Source organism: Clinocottus analis, unplaced genomic scaffold (genome assembly GCF_023055335.1).
Source record: "Clinocottus analis isolate CAN_PGR_092001 unplaced genomic scaffold, fCliAna1.0.p SCAF_20, whole genome shotgun sequence".
Taxonomy (NCBI): Eukaryota; Metazoa; Chordata; class Actinopteri; order Perciformes; family Cottidae; genus Clinocottus; species Clinocottus analis.
The window spans coordinates 12,514,708-12,541,629 of record NW_027175932.1 but is presented as its reverse complement, the minus strand read 5'-3'; the positions used below and the strand labels follow the sequence as shown (position 1 = coordinate 12,541,629).

The window sequence follows — 26,922 nt, the reverse complement described above, 5'->3', positions numbered from 1 at the left end:
TGAGAATGAGTCAGAGAGACAGCTCATGTTAGTTTGAAGCAGCAGTCCTGCTATGGATACTGTTATATTGGTGCCATGTTGCTGCCATGTTGATGCCATGTCGGTGCCATATTGGTGCCATGTTGGTGCCATGTTGGTGTCATGTTGGTGTCATGTTGATGCCATGTTGGTGCCATGTTGGTGCCATATTGGTGCCATGTTGGTGCCATGTTGGTGCCATGTTGGTGCCATATTGGTGCCATATTGGTGCCATGTTGGTGCCATGTTGATGCCATGTTGGTGCCATATTGGTGCCATGTTGGTGCCATGTTGGTACCATATTGGTGCCATGTAGGTGCCATGTTGATGCCATATTGATGCCATGTTGATGCCATATTGATGCCATGTTGGTGCCATGTTGATGCCAAACTGGTACAATATTCAGGTAAACAACAAGAAATAAATTGAAATTGAAAACCATTTTTTATTTACTCATTTTCAAAAAGATTACAGGAAAATATCAGAAGACAATAAAGATCTCTAAAATGATAGCACTTGAAGTCTTGTGTGTTGTTTGGCCTGGTTCATGAGCATTGAGCCTAAAGCTCAAAGTACAGCCTAACGGCTGCTAGCATGGCTGGATGGAAGTTTACAGTTGTCTGTTTAGCAAAAAGATGTTTTAGTAAATGATGCTACCAAGTTCAGAATTATCTTGCACCCCCAACTCATCACAGTATTCTTCAGCTTTGGTGCCATGCTCTGTCACCAAAAACCCAAATTTCCTGTCATTCGAATTTGAATTATTCTCAAATTGACCTGCATTCAACAGCCGTCATTTATTTCTGCCCTTTTGATAGAGGAACCAGTTCTCGCAAACCCTCCACTGCACATATAGTTACAGAGCTGTCATCGGACTCCATCCCAAACCCGGGGTAGACGGGCTCCGTGAAGGTGCTGTAGAACGTGTGAAGGTGGCTGAGGGTGCCGGACGAGACGCTGTAGAAGGACAAGGTGCCACCCGGCCGGTCCAGATACACTCCCACCCTGTGGGAGCAAGACGCGGGTGCTGCTATTTCCACAGGCTGGTGGTCGTGCTGAGCGCTGTAGTGATCCTCAGAACAGTACAGACTCCAGGACTGGTCTGTGTAGCCGAACCCACAGAGGTGAGAGCTCGCCCTCCTACGGATCGCCTTCATCGCCACAGCGACATCCACCCAGCGCCCTCGCCACTCCACCTCCCAGTAGTGCCGTTGGGTGAGGGCTTGGCAACACAGCACCTGGGAGACACTCTCGAACCTCTCAGGGTGATCTGGGTACTGCTGTGCCTCCCTGACCCACGTCACCTGCTTTCCACCGTCGTACAGAAACAGAGACTTGGCGGCTGTGTTCGTGTCCAACGTCAGCGAACATGCATCTGTACAAAACACCAATATGGTTTTATTTCACAGCAATGATGAGATCCCAGAGCCGTATTAACTCATAGGAGAGCCCGATCTGATGTAGTAAAGGCCCTTACAACTAGATTTTTTTTCTCAGGGCCCCTACTATTTTGGTTCTCAAAGGCGTTGGTAATGCATTTTTATGTTATGTAATTACCCAACATAAAAAAATATAAAATATTGCCAACCAGAAGAAGACTGTGTCTAATTCAAACAAGTAGACATAGACAGACAGACAGAGAGACAGACGCAAGCAACGGAAATGAGGAAGAGAGAGACAGAAATAAACCAGATTTACGTAACCCACACTTTCAGTGGTAAAACTATTTATCTATATCCTGCCATCTGTTGGACAAATGACAATAGCTCAAGCAAAAAGCAAGTGGATGGGCTGAAATATTTCATCATGCACATGTCACATATACAGTATCCGTGCAAACAATCCAGACAAGACAGAAACTACAATTAAACTGAGACGGAAGACATGATTCAGAAATAAACATAACCATTTGAAGTTTTACATTTTAAATTGAAGAACTCTTAGAGGCTTGATGCCGTTTTGAAACCGGTGAAGTCATTCATGCGTTACCTAAACACATGCGGCAGGTTTTCTTTTCTTGTAAGAGAGTCCAGTTACAGCTTCTTACACAGCTGTGCAGTTGCAGGTTCAGAAACTGATCCTGAGCCTGCTGCTGCCAACAACTACAAGGCTTTTGAGTCTCGTCTTTGCCAACATTACAGATTGTTGCCACTGGGCCAAAAATGTAAAGCGAATGAAAATAATATAAATAGAAAACACTGCACTCACAGTTTTTCAGTGTTGATTTCAAGTAGCACTCTGCATTATGGTCCACTCTGTATACAGGAGGATATACAGTTTGAAAATATTAATAGATACATTATTAGGTTTTATGATTATTTATATCTGGCTTTTCTACCAAAATGCATATGTATGTAAAATGTGATTGTATGTGTTGTAGAACATGTGGACATGTTGCACTTTGCTTCGCATGTACGATGCACTTTCTGTTCCATGCAATGTATCGAACTTTAAATGAAACTTTAACCCACAAGACGTCTTGCTTATTTAACAAAAAAATCCCATTTTAACAAGGCACATGGTCTCACTTCTTATATTTACAGAAGTGTTGTACTAGGAAACAAATGAAGACATTTACACCCTGAAATCCCCAAAGACACTCATTGCAGAGATACATCGTTTACCTTAATGTCTCCAGTTTACAGAGCGGGTCTTTCAAATGAACTGAGATGAGCTTCACGCCTGAGTCCTGCAGGTAGTTGTAGCTGAGGTCCAGCTGCCTCAGGCGAGAAGGGTTGGAGCTCAGCGCTGAAGCCAAATAAGTGCTGCCTTTCTCTGTGACTCCACAGAACGACAGCCTTTGTGGAGGCAAGGTTTTCAAATTGAATCACTTCCAGTCTTGTTCATCTTTAACCATCATTTGTTACTTTCCTGTCATCAATTTCAAGTTGTTTTTTATATGTACAATCAAGTGTTTTCTTGCAAGTTATCTGATTGAGCAATTAAAGACGATGTCCCTTTGAATGTAAAGCTAGTTTACCGTAAAATCTCCAGTTTACAGTCTGTGCATGTCAGTCCAGCGCAGAGCAGCTTGACTCCCGGGTCCTGCAGGTCGTTCCCACTCAGATCAAGCTGCTTCAGGTGAGAGGTGTCGGAGCGGAGCACTGAGGCCAGATCAGCGCAGCATTTCTGGAGATTGCATTCATTTAACCTGCAGAAGGGGATATGTTTTGTTCCAGTGGGTTATGTGCCGAAGTTGAATTGAACTTTATTTCTAAGGAACTCGTCATGACCCGAGTGGTCATATAGAACTGAATCATTGCATCGATATAAGCCGCTGAACCGGCGTGACCTGACCTGATTATCTCCAGTTTACAGTTTGGACTTTGCAGACCAGCAAACAGCGACTGTGTGTCGAGACCCTGCAGGTTGTTTCCAGTCAGGTCCAGCTCTCTCATGGTGGCAGAGTCAGAGCTGAGAGCTGAGCCGATGTGGTGGCAGCATTTCTGTGTCAGGCCACACCAGCTGAGCCTAAGAGGCGAGAGAAAATGTCCAATTACAACTTACAGCACACCACGTGAGACACAGAGATCAGTTCACACTGCACACACACACACACACACACACACACACACACACACACACAATGTTGACGAGGGAGTTGCTAACTTTGCCTCCTTGTGGTTTAATGCTAGGCTGACAGGTGTATATTGATTTTGTGAGTGCAAATAAGGTTGTGTGAACCAAGTAAAAATATAGGTCATAAAACAAAACAATTAACTTTCTGTTTCCCGTTTTATTTAGAAACTCCTTGCCTGTCTTGTTTGAATTGTCGACAGTTATACAAACACGTGTATACATGAACACATGAACCGCAGCAGTTATCTGTTTACACTTAACAGGCTCTAAACCCACTGTACCGTATTGTACTCTTAACGCATGACAAATCCAGTGGAACGTTAATGTTGCTCTATATCTGTATAATTTGGATGTTTGTATTATTTTAGAAACACTTTATCCGCTAGAGTACTTAATGTGATCAATGCACATACACTTAAATACACATGTTGATACAAAAGAAATCACTAAATCAGGACTCAGCATCAAAACAAAATATTAAGATTTCCTTTGCACTTAAGGAACTATGTTCTAGCTCTTGAGTTGCACTATGTCTCTACGTTTGAACTGTGAGATTGCCACAGTGACCTTTCAGGCCCTATACTTTAAAAGTCACTTGGACAACCACAGTCATATTTTTCATTTGAGAGGATTGCACTGACCAAAGTGTTTCCAGTCTACAGGTTGCACTCATCAGTCCAGCTGCAAGCAGAGACGCACCAGCATCCTTCAGGTGGTTGTTGCTCAGGTCAAGAGTTTTCAGCTGCGATGGGCCTGAACTCAACACTGTAGCTAAATCTTCACAGCAGTTCTCGTTCAGCTTGCACTGATTCAACCTGCAAGAATATTTACCAAAACAACAGGAGTTAATTTTCTTAAATACATGACTTGTGAATTAAAGTTTGTCAGCAAGAAACACTAACCTCACTGTTTCCAGTTTGCAGTGGTGGCTGCGCAGTCCCACACACAGAGCTTTTACTGCTGCTTTATGGAAGTTATTAGCACTCAGGTCCAGTTCTCTGAGTTGGGTCGACTCTGCGCTGAGTGCAACAGCCAGTGCCTCACAGCAGTCTCCCTCCAGTTTGCACATGTGCAATCTAATTAAAGGTCAAATAAATCTGTTAATATTCAGAACTGAAACATAGCTCAAGTGAGCTGTATATAAATCAATAGCAATTATGACTGCAGAAGACCTAAACCCAGGTCTTTTAACCACTTGTTTAAAGCAAGTTTCTAAAAGACTACTGGCAATTATTACAGACCTTAAACTCCTCAGTTTACAATGTGGACTCCCTAATCCAACAGAAAGCAGCTTCAGCCCTGAATCCTTGAGGTTGTTGTCGCTCAGGTCCAGTTCTCTCAGGTGAGAGGAGGTTGAACTCAGTGCGGAGGTCAACGCTTCACAGCTGCTCTCAGTGAGGTTGCAGTGATTTAACCTAGAAAAAGCACAAACAACACATGTTCTGTCTTAACATGGGGAGAAAGTCAAAATCAAAGAATGCAGCATTACACAGAAAAACAATTTGTTTGCAGAACAACTTAATCCAACATACAACACTCATCATTATCAACTTACAGAGCTCGTGTGGACGACGTAATGACAGCCAGCAGCTTCACTACCCCTTCTTCTGATCTCATGTACTTTTTCAAGTCAAACTCTTCCTCTATTGCCTCTGATGTCATCAGTTCAAAAGTGAGAGCAGACCACTGGACTGGAGACAGCTGTTTGGCATCAAAGCGCCCAGAACTCACAAAGCTCTGGATCTCCTGTACCAAAGACTCATCTTTCAGCTCACTCAGGCAGTGGAAGAGGTTGAGCTTGGCCTCTGGTTCATCTTTGATCTTCTCCTTGATAAACTGGATGGTTCTCTCCAAGTCCTCCTCTCCTGCTGCTTCCAATGGCAGGATTCGACCCAGGAGCTCCTGGTTCGGCTTCAGCGACAGTCCCAGGAGAAAGCGAAGGAAGAGGTCCCAGTGGCCATCTGAACACTCCAAGGCTTTTTCGACGGCAGTCTTGTGAAAACCGAACACCGACTTTGGGAGCCATCTTGTTGACATCCTTTTTAGGTACCCAAGAAGAAAATTGTCCTTTCTTTGCATGTAGGAGTGATGGACGAACACAGCTGCCAGAAACTCTTGGATGGTTAAATGCACAAAGCTAAAAACTTCTCTTCTCCTCCTGCCCCCCATCACAAAGACCTCTGTGCAAACTCCTGAGTAGATGGTTGCCTCTTTGACATCCATGCCACACTCTTTCAAGTCAGCCTCGTAGAAGATCAGTTTTCTTTTCTCCAGCTGACGGAAAGCCAGCTCTGCTAGCTTCAAAACAACATTGTCACTTCCCATTGGGTAGTGGCCTTCAGTCATCCGGTCTGTCTGGCAGAGAAGGAGATGCGCGTACATCTCCGTCAGGGTGCTGGGCATGCGTCCTGTCACAGTGTTTTGCAACATGTTCTTCATTACAGTGACTGTGATCCAGCAGAAAACTGGTATCTGACACATTATGCAGAGGCTTCTCGATGACTTCACATGGTTGATGATCCTGATGGCGAGGTTATCATCATCCAAACTCCTCCTGAAGTATTCCTCCCTCTGTTCATTAGCAAAGCCCTTCACCTCTGTCCACTGGTGGATGTGTTTCCGAGGAATCCGGCAACTCGCCGCAGGTCTGGACGTGATCCAGATGAGAGCGTTGCCCAGAAGATCTCCCGTGATGATGTTGGTGATCAGCACATCTAGCGAGGCCGGTTCCGTCTCATCTCTCACAACCTTGTTGTGCTTGAAGTTCAAGGGCAGGAGAGTCTCGTCCAGACCGTCAAAGATGAAGAGGACTTTGCGTTCTGTTCCCACCGTCTCAAGAGGTTTCATCTCAGGGAAGAATTGATGGAGAAGCTGCATGAGACTGCAGTCCTTCTCGCCGATGTTGGGATTCAGTTCCCGGAAAGGAAGCGGGAAAAGGAAGGCAATATCTTGATTTTCCTCTCCTTCTGCCCAACTCAGGGTAAACTTCTGTGCGCAGACAGTTTTGCCCACTCCAGGTATACCCTGGGTCAGCACAGTTCGGATTTGCTTCTCTTGGTTGGGCTTGGGTTTGAAAATGTCCCTAGCTTTAATGGAGGTTTCTTCTGTTGTCACATAGTTGGACCTCTGCTGTCTGACCTCGTGCTCCTCGTTGAGACCTCCCCAGGCACCTTCAATCACGTGCAGTTCAGTAAATATTTTGTTCAGGTAAACGGTGTCGCCTTCATCTGCATTGCCCTGGTAAAGGTTTTGGTACTTCCTCCTCAGGGTGGATTTCAGTTTTTCTCTGATTGCATGGTAGTCAATGTCTGTCCAAAGAATAAATAAAACACTATCACTCCATGTACTTTAATCTTGAGTATATACAGTAAATGGATTTATGAGTTTGAACGCTTTAACATGACTGTGTGGCTACCATTTTATCTCCTTACCTTTGCCAGCTTGATTTATTGGAACTGATAAAGAGATAAAGAGAAGAGAGAGTTGTTAAGTCACAAACTAACTACATAGTCAAATTATGTTCTTTTTAAATGTGTTTTACCTTCCTCGTACTTCTGCTTTAATGTTTCAGCCCAAAGTTTGAGTTTCATCCTCATCAGTATATCCACTGTAACAGAAACAGCACCGTCGTAGCCATTCGTCTGCACCAAAATATCCACTGTGCCCGGCCTGTCCGCCCCCTCGGCTCGTGACTTTGGTATATGAGGGATTCCTTCAAGAACATTACTGTAAAGGAACCACTGGAACGTCCTCAGGTCTTTATCAACCAGCTCATCCAAAGTGGCCAAGAGCAGCTCAGGGACACGAGCCATCTTTTTCCCGAGCTGGTCATGCGATCAGCCAGTCCTGTCGTTCGGTGTCCATCCTCTGGCAGGAGCAACGTTCAAATGCAGCAGCAGTTTCAGTTTTGAGTTTACAACATGTTTTACAGCCGCGTAACCGCTGTCACTGCCTAGACTAAACAACCCCAGTTTACAGTAAATGCTTTGTTCCTTCTTATCAGTTTTCCATGAGAGTGAATTTGTTTACATGTCAGACGAACAAGTAGAGCCAGTCCAGTGATAGGGGAACTCTTCAGAAAAAAAAGTGAATAAAAGGAACCGAGTTGAACTGACTAGCTCATTATTTTAGTTTCTCTCTGTGTCACAGAGTTATGTTCTTCATTTTACCGAGCAGATACATCTAGAGAGAAAGAAAATATCATGTTCTCAAACCATGAGATGCAGGAGTACGACTCTGGAGAATTCAGTCTTTCTGATGGGTTAGTATTCATATTCAGTCTTTGTGATGGTTAGTATTTATATTCAGTCTTTGTGATGGTTAGTATTTATATTCAGTCTTTGTGATGGGTTAGTATTTATATTCAGTATTTGTGATGGTTAGTATTTATATTCAGTCTTTGTGATGGGTTAGTATTTATATTCAGTCTTTGTGATGGTTAGTATTCATATTCAGTCTTTGTGATGGTTAGTATTTATATTCAGTCTTTGTGATGGTTAGTATTCATATTCAGTCTTTGTGATGGTTAGTATTTATATTCAGTCTTTGTGATGGTTAGTATTCATATTCAGTATTTGTGATGGTTAGTATTTATATTCAGTCTTTGTGATGGTTAGTATTCATATTCAGTCTTTGTGATGGTTAGTATTTATATTCAGTCTTTGTGATGGTTAGTATTTATATTCAGTCTTTGTGATGGTTAGTATTAATATTCAGTCTTTGTGATGGTTAGTATTTATATTCAGTCTTTGTGATGGTTAGTATTTATATTCAGTCTTTGTGATGGTTAGTATTTATATTCAGTCTTTGTGATGGTTAGTATTCATATTCAGTATTTGTGATGGTTAGTATTTATATTCAGTCTTTGTGATGGTTAGTATTCATATTCAGTATTTGTGATGGGTAGTATTCATATTCAGTCTTTGTGATGGTTAGTATTCATATTCAGTATTTGTGATGGTTAGTATTTATATTCAGTCTTTGTGATGGTTAGTATTCATATTCAGTATTTGTGATGGGTAGTATTCATATTCAGTATTTGTGATGGGTAGTATTCATATTCAGTCTTTGTGATGGCTAGTATTCATATTCAGTATTTGTGATGGCTAGTATTCATATTCAGTATTTGTGATGGCTAGTATTCATATTCAGTATTTGTGATGGCTAGTATTCATATTCAGTCTTTGTGATGGCTAGTATTCATATCCCGTGTCAGGCAATTGTGAAATACATATGAAACAGTTTGTGGGACAAAGCTCTCTGCGGTCAACAGATAATAAGATTGTAGATGTATAGTTCCTAAAAATATTGTGGATGGAACAGAAACTATTTACAACAACCAATAAAATGCATATAAATGAAATGCATGATCAGTACTACATAGTGGGTATTTTAATTAAAATAATCTATTTGCTCTTTAAAAATCTGAGCCATCATCAATAGAGTAAATATTGTCTGTTAGATTGTAATAAATCCAAATTTGTTTTACTTATTTATAGAGTTCAACACTTTAAAATTCAGCTAATAAGGTTGTGTCTGTGTGGTTTTATTAGCTTTGATGACAGTGTTAATAACCCAACTGTTATCATTTGATTAAAATGTTGCACCGAATTTCATGGATCTGGACACTTCAAACCAGTAAGAAATGAATGGGCGCACACATACCCATATATATATATATATATATATATATATATATATATATATATATATATATATATATATATATATATATATATATATATATATATATATATTCATGTTCAAACACTGTTCCAAGTATAATAACTTATTTTTTTCATGTAGTATACAACTTATGTGTTAAGGTCCTTTAAGATATTACCATAATGCTCACTATACTGTACAGTATATATGTTTCAAACACACTTTATGACAAACACATGTCATCTTTTATTTGAATTTCTGAGAATCTATTAGCAACAAAATACCAGTCAAAGAAACAAACATATCTACAGTAGCTTTAAGAAATTAACGGTAATCATTTTGCTCATATTTGTAATTATTGTAATTGTTATCTACGACTGTAAATAGTTGCTCCCAGTGTGTTCCCATGTTTCAAACCCAGACAGGTCACTGTGTGACTGGTCATCTGAGCCGTCATACATCATCAGCAAGTCCATCGGCTTGAAGCTGTGACCATTCGGTCAAAATTGGTCCAAATCAGCTTTAGAATAACGGTGTAAGTCTTACTCTCCGATGGGCATCGTGACCACACTGATAAACACTGGAACACACCGGGTCACAGGACACCCTCCTCTCAGGAAACAGGGAAGAAAGTCTGAAGTGGAAGGAACAGCATCAGTAGCACAGGGAGCAGTACCGACAACCGGCAACTTGCTTGCTCTGAAAACTGAGTCCTTTGTGGTCCAGACCTTTCTCCTTCACCTGTCTGGGAGGCTTTACGATGATCAGGTGATACAGATGCTTTGTGCCCAGACAGGAGGTTTCCTGTTGTAGGCAAGTTCCCTGCCATCCAGCGCCTGTTCTTCACATGCATGAGATCCATCCAAAGACTCCAGTCCAAATGTATCAGAATATGGTTTGTTCAGGACTTTGAGGACCCTGTTGACCTGCATGACAAGGAACAGAAACAAAAACTTCAATTGATCCTTGAGGCAAAACATAGGCGTTACATTAAATATCAATTATGAGACTGCAGTCCTGAGAATGAGACAACTCAGTCCAATAAAGCTGCAGTTGGTAACCTTTCAAAAAGATGACTTCATTGTTTGTGCTCAAATTGTCCCTCTAGTGGATGGAACAGATCATTTGTTAAACTAAATCTGGTTCCTCTGTCTTCTTTTTGTGATCCTATTGGCTTTTGCAATGTTCCACAGCGCCTAAAGTAAACTCACCATCAGAACCCTTGAATCTCTGATGCAGCTTTCAATCCCTGCTCGTGCAGCGCGTGATATACACTCTCAAACTGACAGAAACGTATTTGAGTGAACTGTTTAGCCGTAAAATGAGAACGTTTGTGAGCCGGCCGCCATTTTGAAAACAGTTGAGCCAGCCATTGTGGCAGTGCTCCGTCATCCAGGTCCCTTAGCACAACATCTTCCTGTGACCAGCGACATATCCTCAGTGAGGCCGTCGCCCCCATCGCTGGCTGTTTGACTTTTATTCATTAATCTGTAGTCACAAACGTGGAGATTTTCACAAAGAAAGAAAACATTCTTTTCTATCTCCTAACCTCAGAGAAGTCCCCCTTTTCTGCAGCCAGGATTGCATTCTGGGCGATGTAGTTGCGCAGGACGACATTGGGGTTGGTGCTGTTCATCACAATGAGCCTCTCCTTTTGGGTGAGGGACGAGTGGCTGCTGTCGTCACACTCTCTGGCTAAACGCCTCCTGGTGTTTCAGCACGAGAGAAAGTGTTAGGAAAAAACAAGAAACTGTGAATGTGCATTTTCCAGTAGGAGCATTTTATATAAATATTATATATGCAATGTATGTATGCTGCAATCACATAAATGGCTGACATCAGAATGCCATATTGTGGGTGTCCATATTCACAGTGACATATTTATAAAAGATATAATTACATATATGGACCAATATGTTACAAATAACCAATGTTACTACAAAATCACATTTGTATAAATTTGGCATGTACCTCGCCTAACTAGATGTACTTAATATGTGCATCGGATGTACGATTGTACATCTGTGCAAGGAACATGGAATATGTGGAATAAACATGAGCTTTGTTAAATACCAATGCACCCAGTTTGTTTTATGTTACAGGTGCTACATTTTGAATTTAGAGCAATGATATCGCAGCAAACAAATATAGATATAGTGGCGTCATGGCATCTTAGTGTTGTAAACAGAGCTTCACTGTGCTTTGTTTTTATGTGTTTGTTTTTGTTTATTTGTTTTTATTTTGACAGTGTTTGTGACCGACAGCTGAAGACAACGTCCTGGATAGATATTCTCTGAATTTCAGCCCCTTTAATATCGTATACTTTTGTGTTTATCACATGTTAACAAATGCAAATTAAACAAATTAAAACCCTTTAATAGAAACAATAAAAAGGTTGCAAAGCCTGTCCTACTTCTTTTCCATACCTGTATCGACTAACCCAGCGAATCCAGTCATCGCGTTGCTTTTTCTGAAGCTCATCCTGATCCGTCTCCAGCAGCTCCTTTAGCCGTCCCATCCGTTCCAGTTGCTGGGACACAGCTGGTCCGTCCGCCACCATCCCAAACATGACCGGGTTGGTTTGAGCCATGGACAGAATCATCGCCAGTTCACTAGAATTGGAGAGAAACATGCTAGTTGGATGATGACGGCCACAAATCTAACTCTAATCCTACATAATGTTACACGGACGACTGCCACTGTCGCAATGTAAATCCTTCCAAATGCTGCAAAACAAACATGTAACTTACATATTGTCTTGGTAAGCTTTCCCCCCAAAATGCTAGCATGTGAAAGGACAAAGAGATAAGAGGGGGAGGGACTTTGAGTAAATTGAGACCATTAAAAGTATCAACGAGTACTCAACTAGTATCAAATGCACATTTATTATTAGGAGTATATGGTGGGGCAGCTAGAGACTTCCTGTTCTTGTGATACAGTAGCTGCTTTGTGAAGAAACACACACGTATCCACCATACACTCCCTCACCGGTTCTCCATAGTTGGCGTATTTGACACCTTTAGCTCCTCGATAGAGGCGCACTGCTCGAGGACGAGGTCCACTACCGGTCCCACTGCCGCCGTCTCACTGTCGCCCTCCTCAGGCCAGGGGACTCGGCCCAGCAGGCGGAAGGTGTTGGTGAAGTCCGCACCTGAAAACAAATGATGTCATAGTACCATGGCAAGACTGCAAAAGCATAACTGAGTAACATTTTCATTCAGTTTCTGTCGTCTAACACATTGTGAAAATGTCAAATGTGCGGAAAATCTTCCTCATGAAAGTGTTCTGTCTTTGTACCAGTGTTATGCATGAGGCGCAATAGGTCGGATATGAGCGCGCTGTCCTCCGGCTCTTCTTTTCTCACAAGGCCCAACTTTTTCCGCATGATACTCAGGTAGAAGGCCTCGTACGCGGGCATGAAGTCATCCAGAGCCGCCCTCGCATCGGCGGCGTCCAACTCCGAGCCCAACGCCTCTGCCAGGCGAGCCAGGTTCCAGTGGCACACTGATGGTTGGGCTTGGTATGAGTAGCGCCCTTTTTTGTCCGAGGTGTTGCAAACGAAATCTGGATCAAATCTGATACACGGGCGTGGGCGTAGAATATGTTAGGAGTAGTGTCAAAAGAGATTGCAATCAGATTTTTAGAACCATTTGAGTGAGTTTAAGCTCAATGAGCGGAGCAGAAGAACCAGTTTTTCAGATAGCGATGATCCAACTGGTTCAAGCGAAAGCTAAGAAGATGCTGTGGTCAAGTGAATAAGTGCACCGAGACTTTCAGCAGCCTACCTGTCCATGAAACCAAAGGGGCCATAATCCAGCGTCAGGCCCAAAATGCTCATGTTGTCTGTGTTAAGGACGCCATGGCAAAAACCAACACACTGCCACTGGGCCACGAGCTTGGCGGTTCGCATCATCACCTGGAGATACACAAGTAAAATATGATGATCACAATGCAAAAAAAAGCCAGCACGCAATAAATAAACATGAAGGCAGACTGAGTCCTAAACCGTGTTTTCCATTATTAGCCCAGCTTCGCTCAAAGAAAGCCCTCGGTCCTCACCTCTCGGAAAAATGCCAGATTCCTGACTTTCCGGTTGCTATGAGTCTTTTGAATACAAGGATGAAAAGTCTCAATGACATAATCCAGCAGCTGAGCGCGAATGTCATACCGCCCTGCACTGGGACCCTGCAAGCCTGAGAACTCATCCTTACCCAGGAAGATCTCAAAAGATCCAAATCTAAAACAAAGAGGAATACGTCATGAACAAAAAAATATTTGAATACAATTTCTGGTGTCTTCCTGAGAGGCGACTATACCTGATGAAGGAAGGTGCGAGACGCAGGACGACTGAGCAGCGCTCAGGAATGCGCCTGCCACTGTTGAGTGGATCTCTGCTGACGTAGAGGTCAGAGGTCACAAGGGAGGCCGCACGGGTGCTGGGTATCCCCAGGGCCGCCATGGCCTCGCTGCACAGGAACTCTCTGATGCTGGAGCGGAGCACCTTCCTGCCATCACCGTCTCTGAGGAAATGTGTTTGTCACACAGACATGTCTGATATTCAACTCTGAATACATCCTAATAATATTAGAGAGTAAGAGTCCGCTCTTACTCTCTCTCTCTCTGGAGGGGGTGGGAGCAGGATCTTACCTTTTTACAATTAGATTAAAGCTTTATATTTCAGTTCGGCAACCCAAAAAATATAGATATCCATCCCTTCTCATGTATGTGTAATACACTTAAGTGAAGATATGACAATCTCAAATATTCTTTATATAATATGTTTAACAGCTCAGATTAGCGGGGGAACAAAAGGTGCATTACTTTCTACTGAGCACACAGGTGTGGAGCAATTGGGGACACATGTGATGTGTGCCAAGCAGTTAAGCTCTTAAGCAGCTCCAGTCGGGTTAATGCATGCACGTGCCTCTGGCTTGTGAAAGATTGGCTGCATCACCTGCTGAAATGGTCATATTCTCACTAAATGATGAATGTGTAACTGTCCAGCGCAACAACAAAAAAACATACCTGGAGTAAGGTGTGACCCCTGCACCTTTCAGCTGCATCTCCCATCGCCCGTGGGTGCTTGACTCCACCTCTCCCAGGTACATCACCGCTCCGTCTCCCAGTTGTCCGGCAAACAGCCCGAACTGGTGCCCGCTGTAGCAGTGCGCCGCGGGCTCGGAGCCCGGCAGCGGCCCGGAGCCGCTCAGATACTGCGGGCCCGCGGGGTCGCTCCACACGTCCTGCGCGCTCACGTCGAGCAGAGCCAGCGCCGGCTGGGACAGGGCCACGAGGGTCGGGCGAACCAGAGGCTGCAGAGACCAAATCCTGGAGAAACACGCCGCCGGGACCGAGCGGGACACCCCGGAGTCCTGTGAGTCATCCACCGGCAGCTTCTGCAGCGCGGTGTTGCTGAAAGGAAGGCGCTCCAGAGCCGTGCGCGCGCGGCGGGAGGGCTCCATGAAGGCGGCAGCGTGACGCGACCCGGACCGGTCACCAGCTGCGTGGTGGCGCTACGACGAGAGGGCGCTTTGTGTCAGGGGCGAGGACGCATGAAGCAGGTGGAGGGAGGAAGAAATAGAAGGATGCAGTTTTAGTACGTGAAACACACACGTAACAACAAATAAAACAGAACATACGCGTATAATCAACTTATTTATAATACATTAAATAATCACACTCTTGTCCCCTGGAGTCAAAAATGGCCCCGTCTGGTCGGACTGTTATTTAAAGAATATAAAGTGGATACTTCCCCAGACACCTTAATAACAACTTACTTCAAACACATTTACAACTTTTTAAGGTCAATAATACTTTATTTACATGAACTTTTGCCTTGTTTTTGAGTAAAACAATAATTAAATTATCAGTTATTCTGACTATAGTTAACAATCGCAGTCTTGTGTGTTGATAGATCATCACAGACTGGTATATGTCAAAGTTTAGTTTTTTTAATGGCAGCAAATAATCCCACCGACGTCTTTCCTTATCATTGTTTTGGTCCTGTACTGGAACAGAGCAAGGCCACACACACAGTTCTACACTCCATGTTCTCTTCTAATCTCTCGTCGGGCTGATGATGTTAAATGATTTTTCGTCTGCAAAGTCTGCAGAGATGCTGACTTACAGAAAGGGTTCCTACACATGTCTGCGAGAGAGCCCTCAAACAGTGGGACGGCCCTAAACCTTAAGGTTAGTTTTTAATACGGAGGTTTTTCTTTCACCTCTGTGATCATACAACTGTCTCAATGACATATTCATCACAGAGAATACAGAGAAAAAGGAGCTAATAAACTGTACTGAAATATGTAGTATGTCTATTATGTCCGTGAGTGTGTAGATTGGGATTTGGCTGTAGACAGCATTTATTTTTGATTGCATAACAATTAGTATTTTTGTGTCTTCCAACAATTTGTTTTCATGTATTTCTTTTATTTGTATTTCATTCTCTACTAACAGCCTGTAAAATAAACTCTCTATACTCTCTCTATATTGTCCCTATTGCAATGTTTAGTGCAGCTCTTTTGGCACATGGGAGTGTTTCAGAAAATAGGTCAATCAACACAGAGTTGCTGTTTATTTGAGTAAAGCTGTGACTGAGACTCCTGAAACACTGCAGAGGATGGTCACTATCCTCTCACATGCAAAACCTGTAGGCCGAGCAAAGAGCAAAGTTTCCAGGAAACCAGAGCAGAGATAAAGAGACTGAGATTTCACCACTTTCATAACAAGAATCTCCCAATGGTTCTCTGCTGAGGTAAGACACATGCAACGCTAGATAAACTAAGTCATTTTCATTTTATAACAACTAAATGTTACCAAATATACTGTACATGTGTGAAATTGTGAGATTGTATTATTATTAATAATATATATTACTGACCTATATTTTCGCTAAGTCAATACTCCAGTATCTGAAAGCTGAACTTCATCCATCTGTTTGTTCTTTGTAACAGTTTAACAGGATATTTGTAATAATGTAAACACAGAACAGTCATTTGACACAATTTGGGATTTTCAATAGTCCTCATTTTAGATCAGATTGTCTGATTTCTCACACACCCTAATGCTACTCTTTCAGATGAACTTGTTGTCATGACCCAGCTCTTAGGCCATAACAAATGTGGCACAGACAACAGTTGGAGGATAACATACACTTAAATTAACTTACATAAATAAATAGATGGATTAATTCAATTCAATTTATTTTGTATAGCACAAAATCCCAAAAACTAATTTGCCTCAGAGGGCTTTACAATCTGTACACATACAACATTCTTGAATAAAGATAGTAAAGATGTGTATCTTAAATAGATGTATCTCAAAAGTGTTTGGAAAAAAAATTGCAATGTGTGTTTGATACCTTTCTTTGCATTGAATCATACTTGGAGTGAAATTGATTAGATGGCAATGCCAAAATAGAATTACACCTGCGCCACTAATATACATATAAATATCACCCTTCAAGCTTCTTAAATTACATTGTTTGATGTCTAATGTCTGGACCACAAGTGTTCATAGTTTTCTCTAAATTATTTTGATAATTTTAAAATGTGGCTCAACATATTTAAATGTGTCTATTTGCACTCAGACTGTGTGGCCATGTTGTTTTAATGGTTTACAACTAATGTGTAAACTTCGGAAGCGCATTGCACTCACTGGATAAAAAAAAGACCCCTGATCTCGTAATTACGAGATCTTTTCTCGTGTTGCAGAGGAAAACATTGACTGAATGCAACAAGACAGACGTCTTCTTAGACAGTCCTGTTGCCTTAGCTGTACTCTTTGAGGATCTAGGATTTTTAATCGGTGCTGCACAGTTCTTTGAGTCACTACCAAACCAGATTGGATGCACTTCAAATGCATGCATTTGTATCCATGAAGCATCCTGTGTTGGTTCAACTACTCCTGCAGAAACAGAACGACATCCACCACGTTGGGATTGTTCAGGCTTTCCTCCTGAACACGCCTTGTGATGCCTGCGCAGTAATGACAGACTAAATGTAATACCATCCTCATTTTTCAGAAACATCAGTATTTTCTAGTGTCTCAAACCGAGAAGGTGCTGTAGCGACCCTATACAGGTATCTGTTGGGTGAGATGTTCGGGCAGGGGTCTCGCTCTCTCTCCAGCCAAGCAGCGACCGCTTGGTGGGGTTGTGGCCTGTGATTGGTGGAGCAGGGGGGGTGGGAGGCGGGTGGTTTCAGAGGTAGTATGTGTGTTGTGGTTTGCTGTAGGTGTAGTGTGGGGAAAGCTTCGTGAGCTAGCATTAGCAAAGAGCCCCGTTACAGTAACAGTGAGTGTGTGAAACTTGGTGAAATAAACCAACAAGTAAATGAGACCAACGTCTGCGTGTCTTCCTGCCGTGGACGTTACACTATTAATAGCAGATAACTGCGATAGCGCCATCATTGCCACTGAGGGAGGATTTGCAGACGTTTCCTTTTTCTTTATCTTTTCTCGTAATTACGAGAAGAAATCTCGTAATTATGAGAAAAGACGAGAAAAGATCTCGTAATTACGAGAAAAATGGGTCTATTTTTTTTATCCAGTGAATGCAATGTGCTTCCGTAGTAAACAAACTGTATTTCTTTGAAAATGTTGCTGTGAAGCTTAACGTCTCTCTCTGACTGGTACACCTTCTTTTGTATAACAAGGTGCTTTTTTTTATTGTTTATGTTGTATTCAGTACCAGAGAAAGTGGTCAAAGTGCTTTGCTGAAGCCAGAGATGAGGTGTGATCACCAATAATGAAGGCCAAAGCTTTTGTCAGAGGGAAGCACTGCGCCATCTTCCTCCCTCTGGCTTTCTTTGTCCTAATCTTAGTGCTACGTGACTTGGACAATCTGGAGGTGAGCACTTTGAAGTGTTAGTGGTTTTGCGTTACGGTCGGACCCTGTTTGAAGAGTCTGATATTAGTCAAGTTTCTGGATCTGAAGAAATGAGTCGCAGACATAAAGTTATTAAAGAGCTAAGAGATGCTTTAAAACACAGCTGGGGACTAAAGGGAGGACTATGAGGTGCAATGGCAATGCTGACAATAGAGGAAGGGCCATGGGGGACGTTGAGAAGGGGAGTAAACATACATTTCACTCATTTTTATCAAAGTGGTGGAAGATTTTCCATCTTTGCACTTCCGCTGCATTTAGGGAAGTATTTGTTGCCCCTCTCTCTCTCTCTCTCTCTCTCTCTCTTGAGGGTTGATGACGGATCACACTGTGATGAAAACAATCTGCAACTGAGTCTCTGCTGAGGTAAGACATGAAACGCTCAAACCAAATATATTTGAAGTTCAATGTTACTATGAATCAGTATCAACAACTCTAATATACTACATTAACTATGTTGGACATTGTTTTACGTCTGTTGTATGCTACTTAATACTTCTGCCTTTCAACAACATTCAGAGGGACATGTGTACGTTGTACATTACATGTACTGAGTTATTAAAAACTTTATCAATCTGAGATTTACAGTTAAAATTGTGTGACCAGTTTGTAGAATCATGCATTCAGAAAATATACCTCAAGTACCTGAAGCAAAAATACTCATGATGCAGAAGGCCTATTTTAGAAGAGATTATATTATGTCTTCCCCAAATCCAAACTGCAGTATCTGGAAGCTGAACAAAAGGGATCGTCATCCTGCTCTTTCTTGTTCTGCGTTTGCACATTGATGTAGTTATACTTTTTATATTAAAGGTATTTCAATATAAACACTGAGCAGTTTATTCACAAGATTTGGGATTTACAAAGTTTATTCGATCAGAGAGTTGGATTTCTTGTATACCATGCACCTAACAAAAAGGTTTGAAATGCATCTGAGCTATGCTACAGGGGAACGAAGACACTGACACCAGACTGGTTGGTTGGACTGGTTTGTGCAGTGCTTCAAGAACAAATACCTTTCAGATCTGCAGAAGCACAGTCAAGCCCTTAAGGAAGCGCTTGAACTCTTTCTAAAGAACAAACTAGTCTGACGTCAGTGTCTTCATGTGGTAGAGCTCAAATTTATTTCAGACAGTGGTGTATAACGTACCCAAAAGACATACTTGAGTAAAAGTAAAGATACCTTACGGGAAAATGAAGTCACCTATTAAAAGTCTTAAAGTATCTGATATTTTCTGTACTTAAGTATCAGATGTATTTTTCTGATATAAAATGTACTTACATATTGAAAGTAAAAGTACAAGTAAATGCTGTTAATAAAAAAGCAAACGTTTAGAATTTAGAGAATTATGAAGTTTATTCTTTTAAGTGCTTTGGCACCATGACCAAGGACCAGGAGTTGTGCTGAGCAACAATGTTCAACATAATATATTGTATAAGTATACTTTTGCATCTAGTATGAACTTGTCATAATTCTCCAAAGGTAATATGACACTATGAAGGAGTTGTAACAGTGTGTAGAGGTGTGTTCATTCTGGCCAGTACCGGTCTGTGTCTCTTGGTACCGGGCCGCACAGAAAGAATGAATAAAACAAATTTGTCCAACAGAAAATCAAGCCAGGAAAGATGTTTTATTCTGAAAAACGACCGGATACATCCGGTCTGTGCGTAACCTCAAACTGAACAGCTGAACATGTCAAGAGGTCACGTGTATTACCCTAAAAATGAAATTTAAAAGTTTGTTTCAACTCTGCCGCTCTGGATTAAAACTAAGGCAAAGTATCCTGAGCTTGCCCAAAAAACACTGCTTTTATTTCAACATCCTGTCTTTGTCCAGCGGGTTATAAATTAAGCAGAAGACTGGACATAAAGGTCTAAATTACGGAGCAGACTGGACATAATGAACACACGTCGGGTGTCTCCCGTCATCCTGAGGTGAACCCGGTCAGTGAACATATCCTCACGTAACGGGTCCGTGACGCATGAAGGTTTGGGACCGCTGGACTACAGGATGTAGAGGCAAATGCAAAATATGGTGATTCTCCAAACCTGCTTGGTGGAGTCAGTGTTCCACCACAGTCCCCGATGGGTTTTTTTCTTCTAAAGACAGATTTTTATTTATAGCGAGTAAGCAAAGGGTTCAGGGGAAATGTATCGGAGTAAAATAATGTAGTGAAGTAAAATAATACAGTACATATCCCAGTCAATATGTTTTCAGGGTTCTCCTGGTTGACGGACGATCAATGTAAGGATTTTCCTGAGTGGATTTAGTTTGGTCCTAAAGACTGAGAGCTGAACATGTCTCACTATGGACCAGTATAGAGAGGGAGGATTACACAACTGAGTTCAAGTTCAAACCAGTAGGTGACTGTGGTCAGTGGTTAGCATGCCTGTCTTTCAATCAGAGCATCGGTGGTTCGATCCCTGGCTCCGCTAGACCATGTTGTTGTGTCCTTGAGCAAGACACTTAACCCCTAATTGCTCCCTGTTGCTGTGTCTACGGTGTATTGAGCAACTATGTAAGTTGCTTTGGATAAAAGCGTCAGCAAAATCCATCCATCCATTATCTTAACCGCTTATCCTCATTAGGGTCGCGGGGCGCTGGAGCCGATCCCAGCTGTCAAGGGGCGAAGGCAGGGTTCACCCTGGACAGGTCGCCAGTTCATCACAGGGCAGACATATAGACAAACAACCATTCACACTCACACCTACGGGCAATTTAGAGTCCAATTAACCTATGCAGCATGTCTTTGGACTGTGGGAGGAAGCCGGAGAACCCGGAGAGAACCCACGCTGCCACGGGGAGAACATGCAAACTCCACACAGAAGGACCTGCCAGACCAGTATCCGAACCCCGCCCCGCCCGGGATCCGAACCACAGACCCTCTTGCTGTGAGGCGTCAGTGCTAGCCACTGCACCACCAAGGTGTTCATTGTCTGTTACATTCTTCATGTAAATGTTTATATATATATTTAATCCATTTCCAGAGTAAGAGCTTCACTGGAGCTGAAGGTGAAGATAATCACTGATGATGAAGGTCCTATCATGTACAAGAAGGGTGTACGGCGCCATCTTCTTCTTTCTGGCTGTCTGTGTCTTAGTCTTCATGCTACGTAACGTGGACGTCCTGGAGGTAAGAACTGAGTTTTAGTGAGATTGTGTGAAGGTTTAAATGTTCTGTATTATTCAGGTTTTTGGATATTGTTTTGAAATGTGTTTCAATGTTTTTCATTGCAAATAAATAGAATTTGAGGTAAATTGTATTTTTTCTCTCAGTCCAGCATCTTGACTTGCTGACAGCAGCAGATCTTGTAGCTAAAGGATGAAGCTGGCAGATTTATGTTCTTTAGAACAACAGTCCATGTGTTAAAACTGACTAATTGACCCAAAACATGAATTTCAGTGAACAAAACCTTGGAAAGCAAACAAAAACAATCTGTGAATTTAACATTCACTTTCTTGCCTTGTATAAAACAGAAAGTAAGATTATATTAACGCTTTTCCATTAGTCAATGTTAAGAACAATTCTTATCAATTCCCCCAAAGAATATTCAAATCTCTCTCTCTCTCTCTCTCTCTCTCTCTCTCTCTCTCTCTCTCTCTCTCTCTCTCTCTCTCTCTCTCTCTCTCTCAGTTTCAGCCTAAAGTCAACTCCACCATCTTCTCTCTGAGAGTCTCCTCTGACCCTGACATGAGTCGCAGCTTCTGCAGCTTCCAGCCGCTGTCCCCTCAGGACGCTCTGGAGGAACGCCTCATACTGGACTCCACTGCTTGGCCTGAAACTCCACTTCTGCCAGCTCTCATTTCCTTGGAGCAGACCAGTGATCCAGCTCACAGCACCTTCACCATCCTCCCAGGGAGGAGAGGAGGACAGTGGCATGTAGGGGATCAGCTGGAGGTCATGATACAAGCCTCTGACTTCCAGGGTCGTCCCAAGAAGTCTGGAGGGGACTTCCTCCTCGCCCGGCTGCACAACCGGAAGCTTAAAGCAGGTGTTGCTGGGAAAGTGGTGGATCTTCTGAATGGGAGCTACTCTGCTGTATTCTCTTTACTCTGGGAAGGAGACGCACAGGTTGAGGTGATGCTAAAAACTATCATGTTAAAGGTTCTGTGTGTAGAATTTAGTGGCATCTAGTGGTGAGGTTTCACATTGCAATGAATACCCCACTAGTCACCTCTCCCTTGTCTTAGAGCGACACCTGCCTTCAGGTAAGGCAAGAACATGAAAGACAATTACTATTATAGTTTCAGGTGAATGAAAACCAAGGTATGGATATTGTTTCCATTTTGCCAATATGTTGAGGCTGCACAATATGAGGGAATTAGGATGTATGTGACATTTTGTTGAATATAACAAAATGATTTACACAATTAATTAAAAAGTATTCTAGTGTACTCAGTCTCGCCTTTCTTCTGCTTTCAGTCTACTAAAATACAAGAAACTGCTTGCTGAATTTTAAAAATGAAGGGAAAGTATTTCCAACCTTTCATTGAATTGATTGGTTGATGGAGGAGCAGGAGGGGGCGGGGCTTAGCAAAGCCTCAATTGTACACTATAGGCCCCAACAAAAAGTAAAGATTTAAACCTTTTAAAGTTCAGATTTCTACTGATACTTGACTGATCACTAGGCCCGCCCAGTTGGCAGATTTACTACTCAAAAATGTTAGTCTATTTATAAACAGCGGGACTTTTTCATGACAGACAAAGCAATGTCTAATTTTTCATCAAGAATTGTCGATTCTTATTGAAAACTCTGGTTCTGTATCCAATCAGGTGACGCTGGTTCACCCTGGTGAGGCCATCTCAGTGCTCGACAGGCTGAACAGAGAACAGCCAGACAGGATTTACTTCAAGAGCCTCTTCCGCTCAGGATCACTCTCTGAAACCACCAGCTGTAACGTCTGCCTACGGCCAACCCAGCAGCCGCTGTGTAACCACACTGACCTCCGTACAGGTGAACCTTGGTTCTGCTACAAGCCAAAGAACCTGAGCTGTGATGCCAGGATCGACCACGCTATGGGAGGATACAAACAAAACCTCAAGGCCAAGGAGGATAAACTCTTTCAAAGGTGAAGGAGCAGAAAGACAAAGAGAGACGGTTTTGACCCCAGCGGTTAACATTGATCCTGAAGAACTTTGACATGCAAACGTGCAATGACATGTACTTTATGACGACCTGGAGTTGACGGCCGTATTCATTCCTGCTTGGTTTTGAATTTGATTTCAGTGTGTTTTACAACATCAAACAAGTTATTGGTGTCTCGTTGGGTTAGCCAATCGTGGGTTGTATTCAATCAATCACTCAATACAACACTGGTTGTGGTGGAAACACCTGACGGAGAACTTCCCTCAACTGAGTGTACCGTTGTAGTTATGATTGTGTACACAACAAGCCATTGATATATGGTAACCATATGAAGTTGATATGGGTAAAGAGTTAGTTGTGTTATTGGCTACCTGTAAGAATGTGAAACTAAAACAATGAGCTGAGAGATGATCAACTACAGGATAGACTTCAAACTGCTACTCATCACCAACAAATCCCTAAACAACCTGGCCCTCCCTGACTTGCTGACCTCCATCTCCACGCCCCAACCCGTTGCCTCAGGCGTCGGGTGGCGCGATAGACGCGTTTGAGGCGGCGCGAACAGCCCGTTTGACGCGGCGCGAAATGAGCGTTTGACTCGGCGCGAATTCGCGCGAGTTCAAATATCCCAACTCCTGCTACAAAAATCGCGTGAGTCATAGCCTCGTCAGCCAATCAGCGTTGAGAAGCTCCGCCCGTCACCGACGCTGATTCAAACTGCTGACTGACCCCCGGAAGAAGCGCTGATAGCGGCCGTCAATCGGACGCTGTACTGGGACTAAATATAAAAATATGAACCCAGACACCATGGAGTTTGATGTTCACACTATGTGGAGTTCACACAACAAGTGTAAAGCAGAACTAGTGGTTATTTCTATGGTGAATGGAGGATACGGTAACGTAACACCAAACGTAGTTCCTGGAGTTGGTGAAATTCACGGAGCTGTGTGCGGCTACGGATGGTGTTGTGAACCCGAACAGAGGGGTGTTTGATGCTCCCACGTTTTGTGACTTCCACAACAATTATGAAACAGAACTAGTAGTTATTTCTTCCGTAGTCAATAGCAGAGACGATGCTATTTTCCTTGAGAGAAGTGACGCCGATAAGCCACGCCCCCTTTGACGCGGCGCGATTATATTCGCGGCACGTTTGGTGTGAACACCCTTTTATTGTCAAGCCAGTAAACTGACACGGTAGGTGTGAACACGGCACTGAACGCGACACAATTTGGTCACGCGACCAGATCACATGCAAAGTCAATGCACAGCTGCATAGGAGCTGCGTAGGAGCTGCGTAGACGCGACTTTTCTGGCGAACGACGCGACAGACGCGTTTGCCGCGGGGCGAACAGAGCGTTGGACGCGACAGCTTGTCGCGCGAGTTGAAATTTCCCAACTCCGGCGACAAAAACGCGTGAGTCATAGTTGCCTCAGCCAATCAGCGTTGAGATGTTCTGCTCGTCACCGCCGTCCTGTTGTTGAATCAAACTTCTGCCTGTGATAGCGATGATAGCAGCCGTCATTCAGACGCTGTTGAGGGACTATGGATGTATTATGAACCCAGACACGATGGCGTTTGATGTCCCGACGTATGTGGAATTTACACAACAAGTATAAACAGAACTAGAGGTTATGTCTATGGTGGATGAAGGCTAGTTACTGTTGTAGTAAGCTAGAGGTAGTTCCTGGAGCTGTGTGCAGCTACAGATGCTCTTATGAACCCAAACACGTTTTTTTTGTGGCGCGACACAACGACTCAACATCATTTTTTTTTTGTCGCACTAGGTGTGAACACACCATTCAAGCAAGCCCTCAAAACACACCTCTTCCAACCTGCGAAAGCTGGATAGACCCGTGTGCCTACCCTGCTCTCTGGCCCACCCAGCCTCTTCTGTTTACTTCCCCTTATTTCTTTATTTCCTAAAATGTTCTGTTTGTTTGTTTTGTTTGGTCTTGTCTTCCAGTTTGTGTTCTGTTCCGTTTGAAAGTGTCTTTGTGTACCGTGAAAAACGCTATATAAATTGAAACTATTATTATTTTTGTATTATTATTATTATTATTATTATTATTATTATTATTATTATTATTCATGTTAATCGGTGCAAGCAACATGCTCATAGTCATTGACCCATTGCTTATGTACAAATATTGATACGGGCGACTTTAACCCACTAAATGAAGTTTTGTGGGATGTTAAATGGAATTTTAAGCTGTGGATTTTAGTGTTCAATCTTTCTCGTTTTAACTTTATTCAACTATGTAAAATGACAGTCTTCTAAACTTGTATTAGTTTTTTGTATATGTTTAAGACATATTTTCTGTGTGCTTTTCTTCAGTGGTGTCAACATGAAAGTCTCCATTCGGGCTTCAGGACCTTCCAATGTCTTTGTGTTGCCAAAAGAGAAAGGTAAGCACAGTTTTACTACAGACTATAATAACAATAAGTCAAAACCGAATGTCCTACAGACAATGAAAGTGTGCAGGCGGCATGGAGGTTTTATTTTTTGGAGGGAAAAACCACCTACTAATATTACTTAACTTCCTCTCAGGTCAACTGGAGGGGAATAGCAGCACTGTGACATCTGGACCCTCTGGTTATTACTACCAGGGTTTGTGGCGAGCACTAAGTGGCATCACAGTTCGACAATTCAAGGAGTCTGCCATCACTGAGTGTCTGAAAGGCAAGGCCGTCCACATGTATGGAGACTCCACCGTCAGGCAGTGGTTTGAATTCCTCAACGCAGCTCTAAAAGGTAGCTGATCCACAGGGACTTCTGGCAGCAGTTTGGTTTTGTTCCCACTGCAGCCTAATTTGTTCCCTTGTCAAACTTTCAGGTCTTAAGGAGTTTGACCTTCACAGCCCAAAAAAAGCTGGACCTTTTCTGGCCTTGGACTATGCAAACAACATCTTGGTGACGTTCCGCTGCCACGGTCCTCCCATCCGTTTCCCCACCTTACAAACCAGCGAGCTTCGTTACATTGCCAATGAGCTAGACGACTTAGTCGGAGGCACCAACACTGTCGTAGTCTTTGGCATCTGGGCTCACTTTAGCACTTTCCCCATGGAGATCTACATCAGGAGGCTACAGAGCATCCGCAGGGCGGTGGTGCGGCTGCTGGACAGGGCTCCAGACACGCTGGTCGTCATCCGGATGGGGAACCCAAAAGCTTTGACGCTTTATGAGACAATTACCAACAGCGACTGGTACTCACTGCAGCGCGATAAGGCGCTCAGAGCCGTGTTCAAAGGACTGAATGTTCATCTGATCGATGCCTGGGAGATGAGCCTGGCCCACCATCTGCCGCACAACCTCCACCCACAACCTCCCATAATTAAGAATATGATAAACCATATCTTGTCCTACATTTGTCCTCAGAAGGCTGGCTAGTCGTGTTCTGTTTGTTGGGGGAGAGAATTGTGGATTAAATCACTTGAGTTTACATGTTAACTCATCCTGTTTCGATGTATGCCCCAGGACAGAGGATGTCTTATGTAGGCAGAGCCCTCTGTGCCAAATGTATTTCATCCATCAGACAATGTTGAGTGAACGCAAAAGAAACTGGACAGGATTGAAAGTGTCTACAAGTATTAAAAACTGCTGAATGAACACTCTGAACACATACAACTTCATGCTCCATGTTTTGGGATTGTCTTACAGAATTGACATTTAACTTTATTTCAAATT

At 42.8% G+C, this 26,922-nt stretch overlaps 2 protein-coding genes and 1 pseudogene across 2 annotated transcripts; 1 reads left to right on the top strand and 2 right to left on the bottom strand.

Moving 5' to 3' along the window:
- Positions 1 to 815: 815 nt before the first annotated feature.
- On the bottom strand, positions 816 to 7,409 carry LOC137791843 (NACHT, LRR and PYD domains-containing protein 12-like). The gene is made up of 11 exons (XM_068587035.1): positions 7,139 to 7,409; positions 7,029 to 7,052; positions 5,153 to 6,905; positions 4,839 to 5,012; positions 4,500 to 4,673; positions 4,239 to 4,412; positions 3,316 to 3,489; positions 2,999 to 3,169; positions 2,643 to 2,816; positions 2,227 to 2,273; positions 816 to 1,393 (listed from the first exon to the last, which is right to left on the bottom strand). Exons 1-11 carry the CDS (start codon positions 7,407 to 7,409, stop codon positions 816 to 818), a joined length of 3,714 nt encoding a protein of 1,237 aa, XP_068443136.1.
- A 2,607-nt stretch (positions 7,410 to 10,016) lies between these two features.
- LOC137791758 (protein adenylyltransferase SelO-1, mitochondrial-like) lies at positions 10,017 to 14,723 on the bottom strand (annotated as a pseudogene).
- Positions 14,724 to 17,984: 3,261 nt separating this feature from the next.
- On the top strand, positions 17,985 to 26,625 carry LOC137791615 (NXPE family member 3-like). The gene is made up of 7 exons (XM_068586699.1): positions 17,985 to 18,003; positions 21,173 to 21,282; positions 21,784 to 22,227; positions 22,924 to 23,219; positions 25,573 to 25,643; positions 25,786 to 25,989; positions 26,072 to 26,625. Exons 1-7 carry the CDS (start codon positions 17,991 to 17,993, stop codon positions 26,623 to 26,625), a joined length of 1,692 nt encoding a protein of 563 aa, XP_068442800.1. The 5' UTR covers positions 17,985 to 17,990.
- The last annotated feature ends 297 nt before the right edge of the window (positions 26,626 to 26,922 follow it).

Bases quoted from the DNA above. Each gene is read 5' to 3' on its own strand.
- LOC137791843 (XM_068587035.1), bottom strand. From the start codon at position 7,409: ATGGCTCGTGTCCCTGAGCTGCTCTTGGCCACTTTGGATGAGCTGGTT. The intron at 6,906-7,028 runs GTAAGGAGATAA...TTCTTTGGACAG, and splicing joins AATAAATCAAGCTGGCAAAG to ACATTGACTACCATGCAATC. The intron at 2,274-2,642 runs GTAAACGATGTA...TCCTGTATACAG, and splicing joins TGTAAACTGGAGACATTAAG to AGTGGACCATAATGCAGAGT.
- LOC137791615 (XM_068586699.1), top strand. The intron at 21,283-21,783 runs GTAAGAACTGAG...TCTCTCTCTCAG, and splicing joins GTAACGTGGACGTCCTGGAG to TTTCAGCCTAAAGTCAACTC. The intron at 23,220-25,572 runs GTGAAGGAGCAG...GCTTTTCTTCAG, and splicing joins GAGGATAAACTCTTTCAAAG to TGGTGTCAACATGAAAGTCT.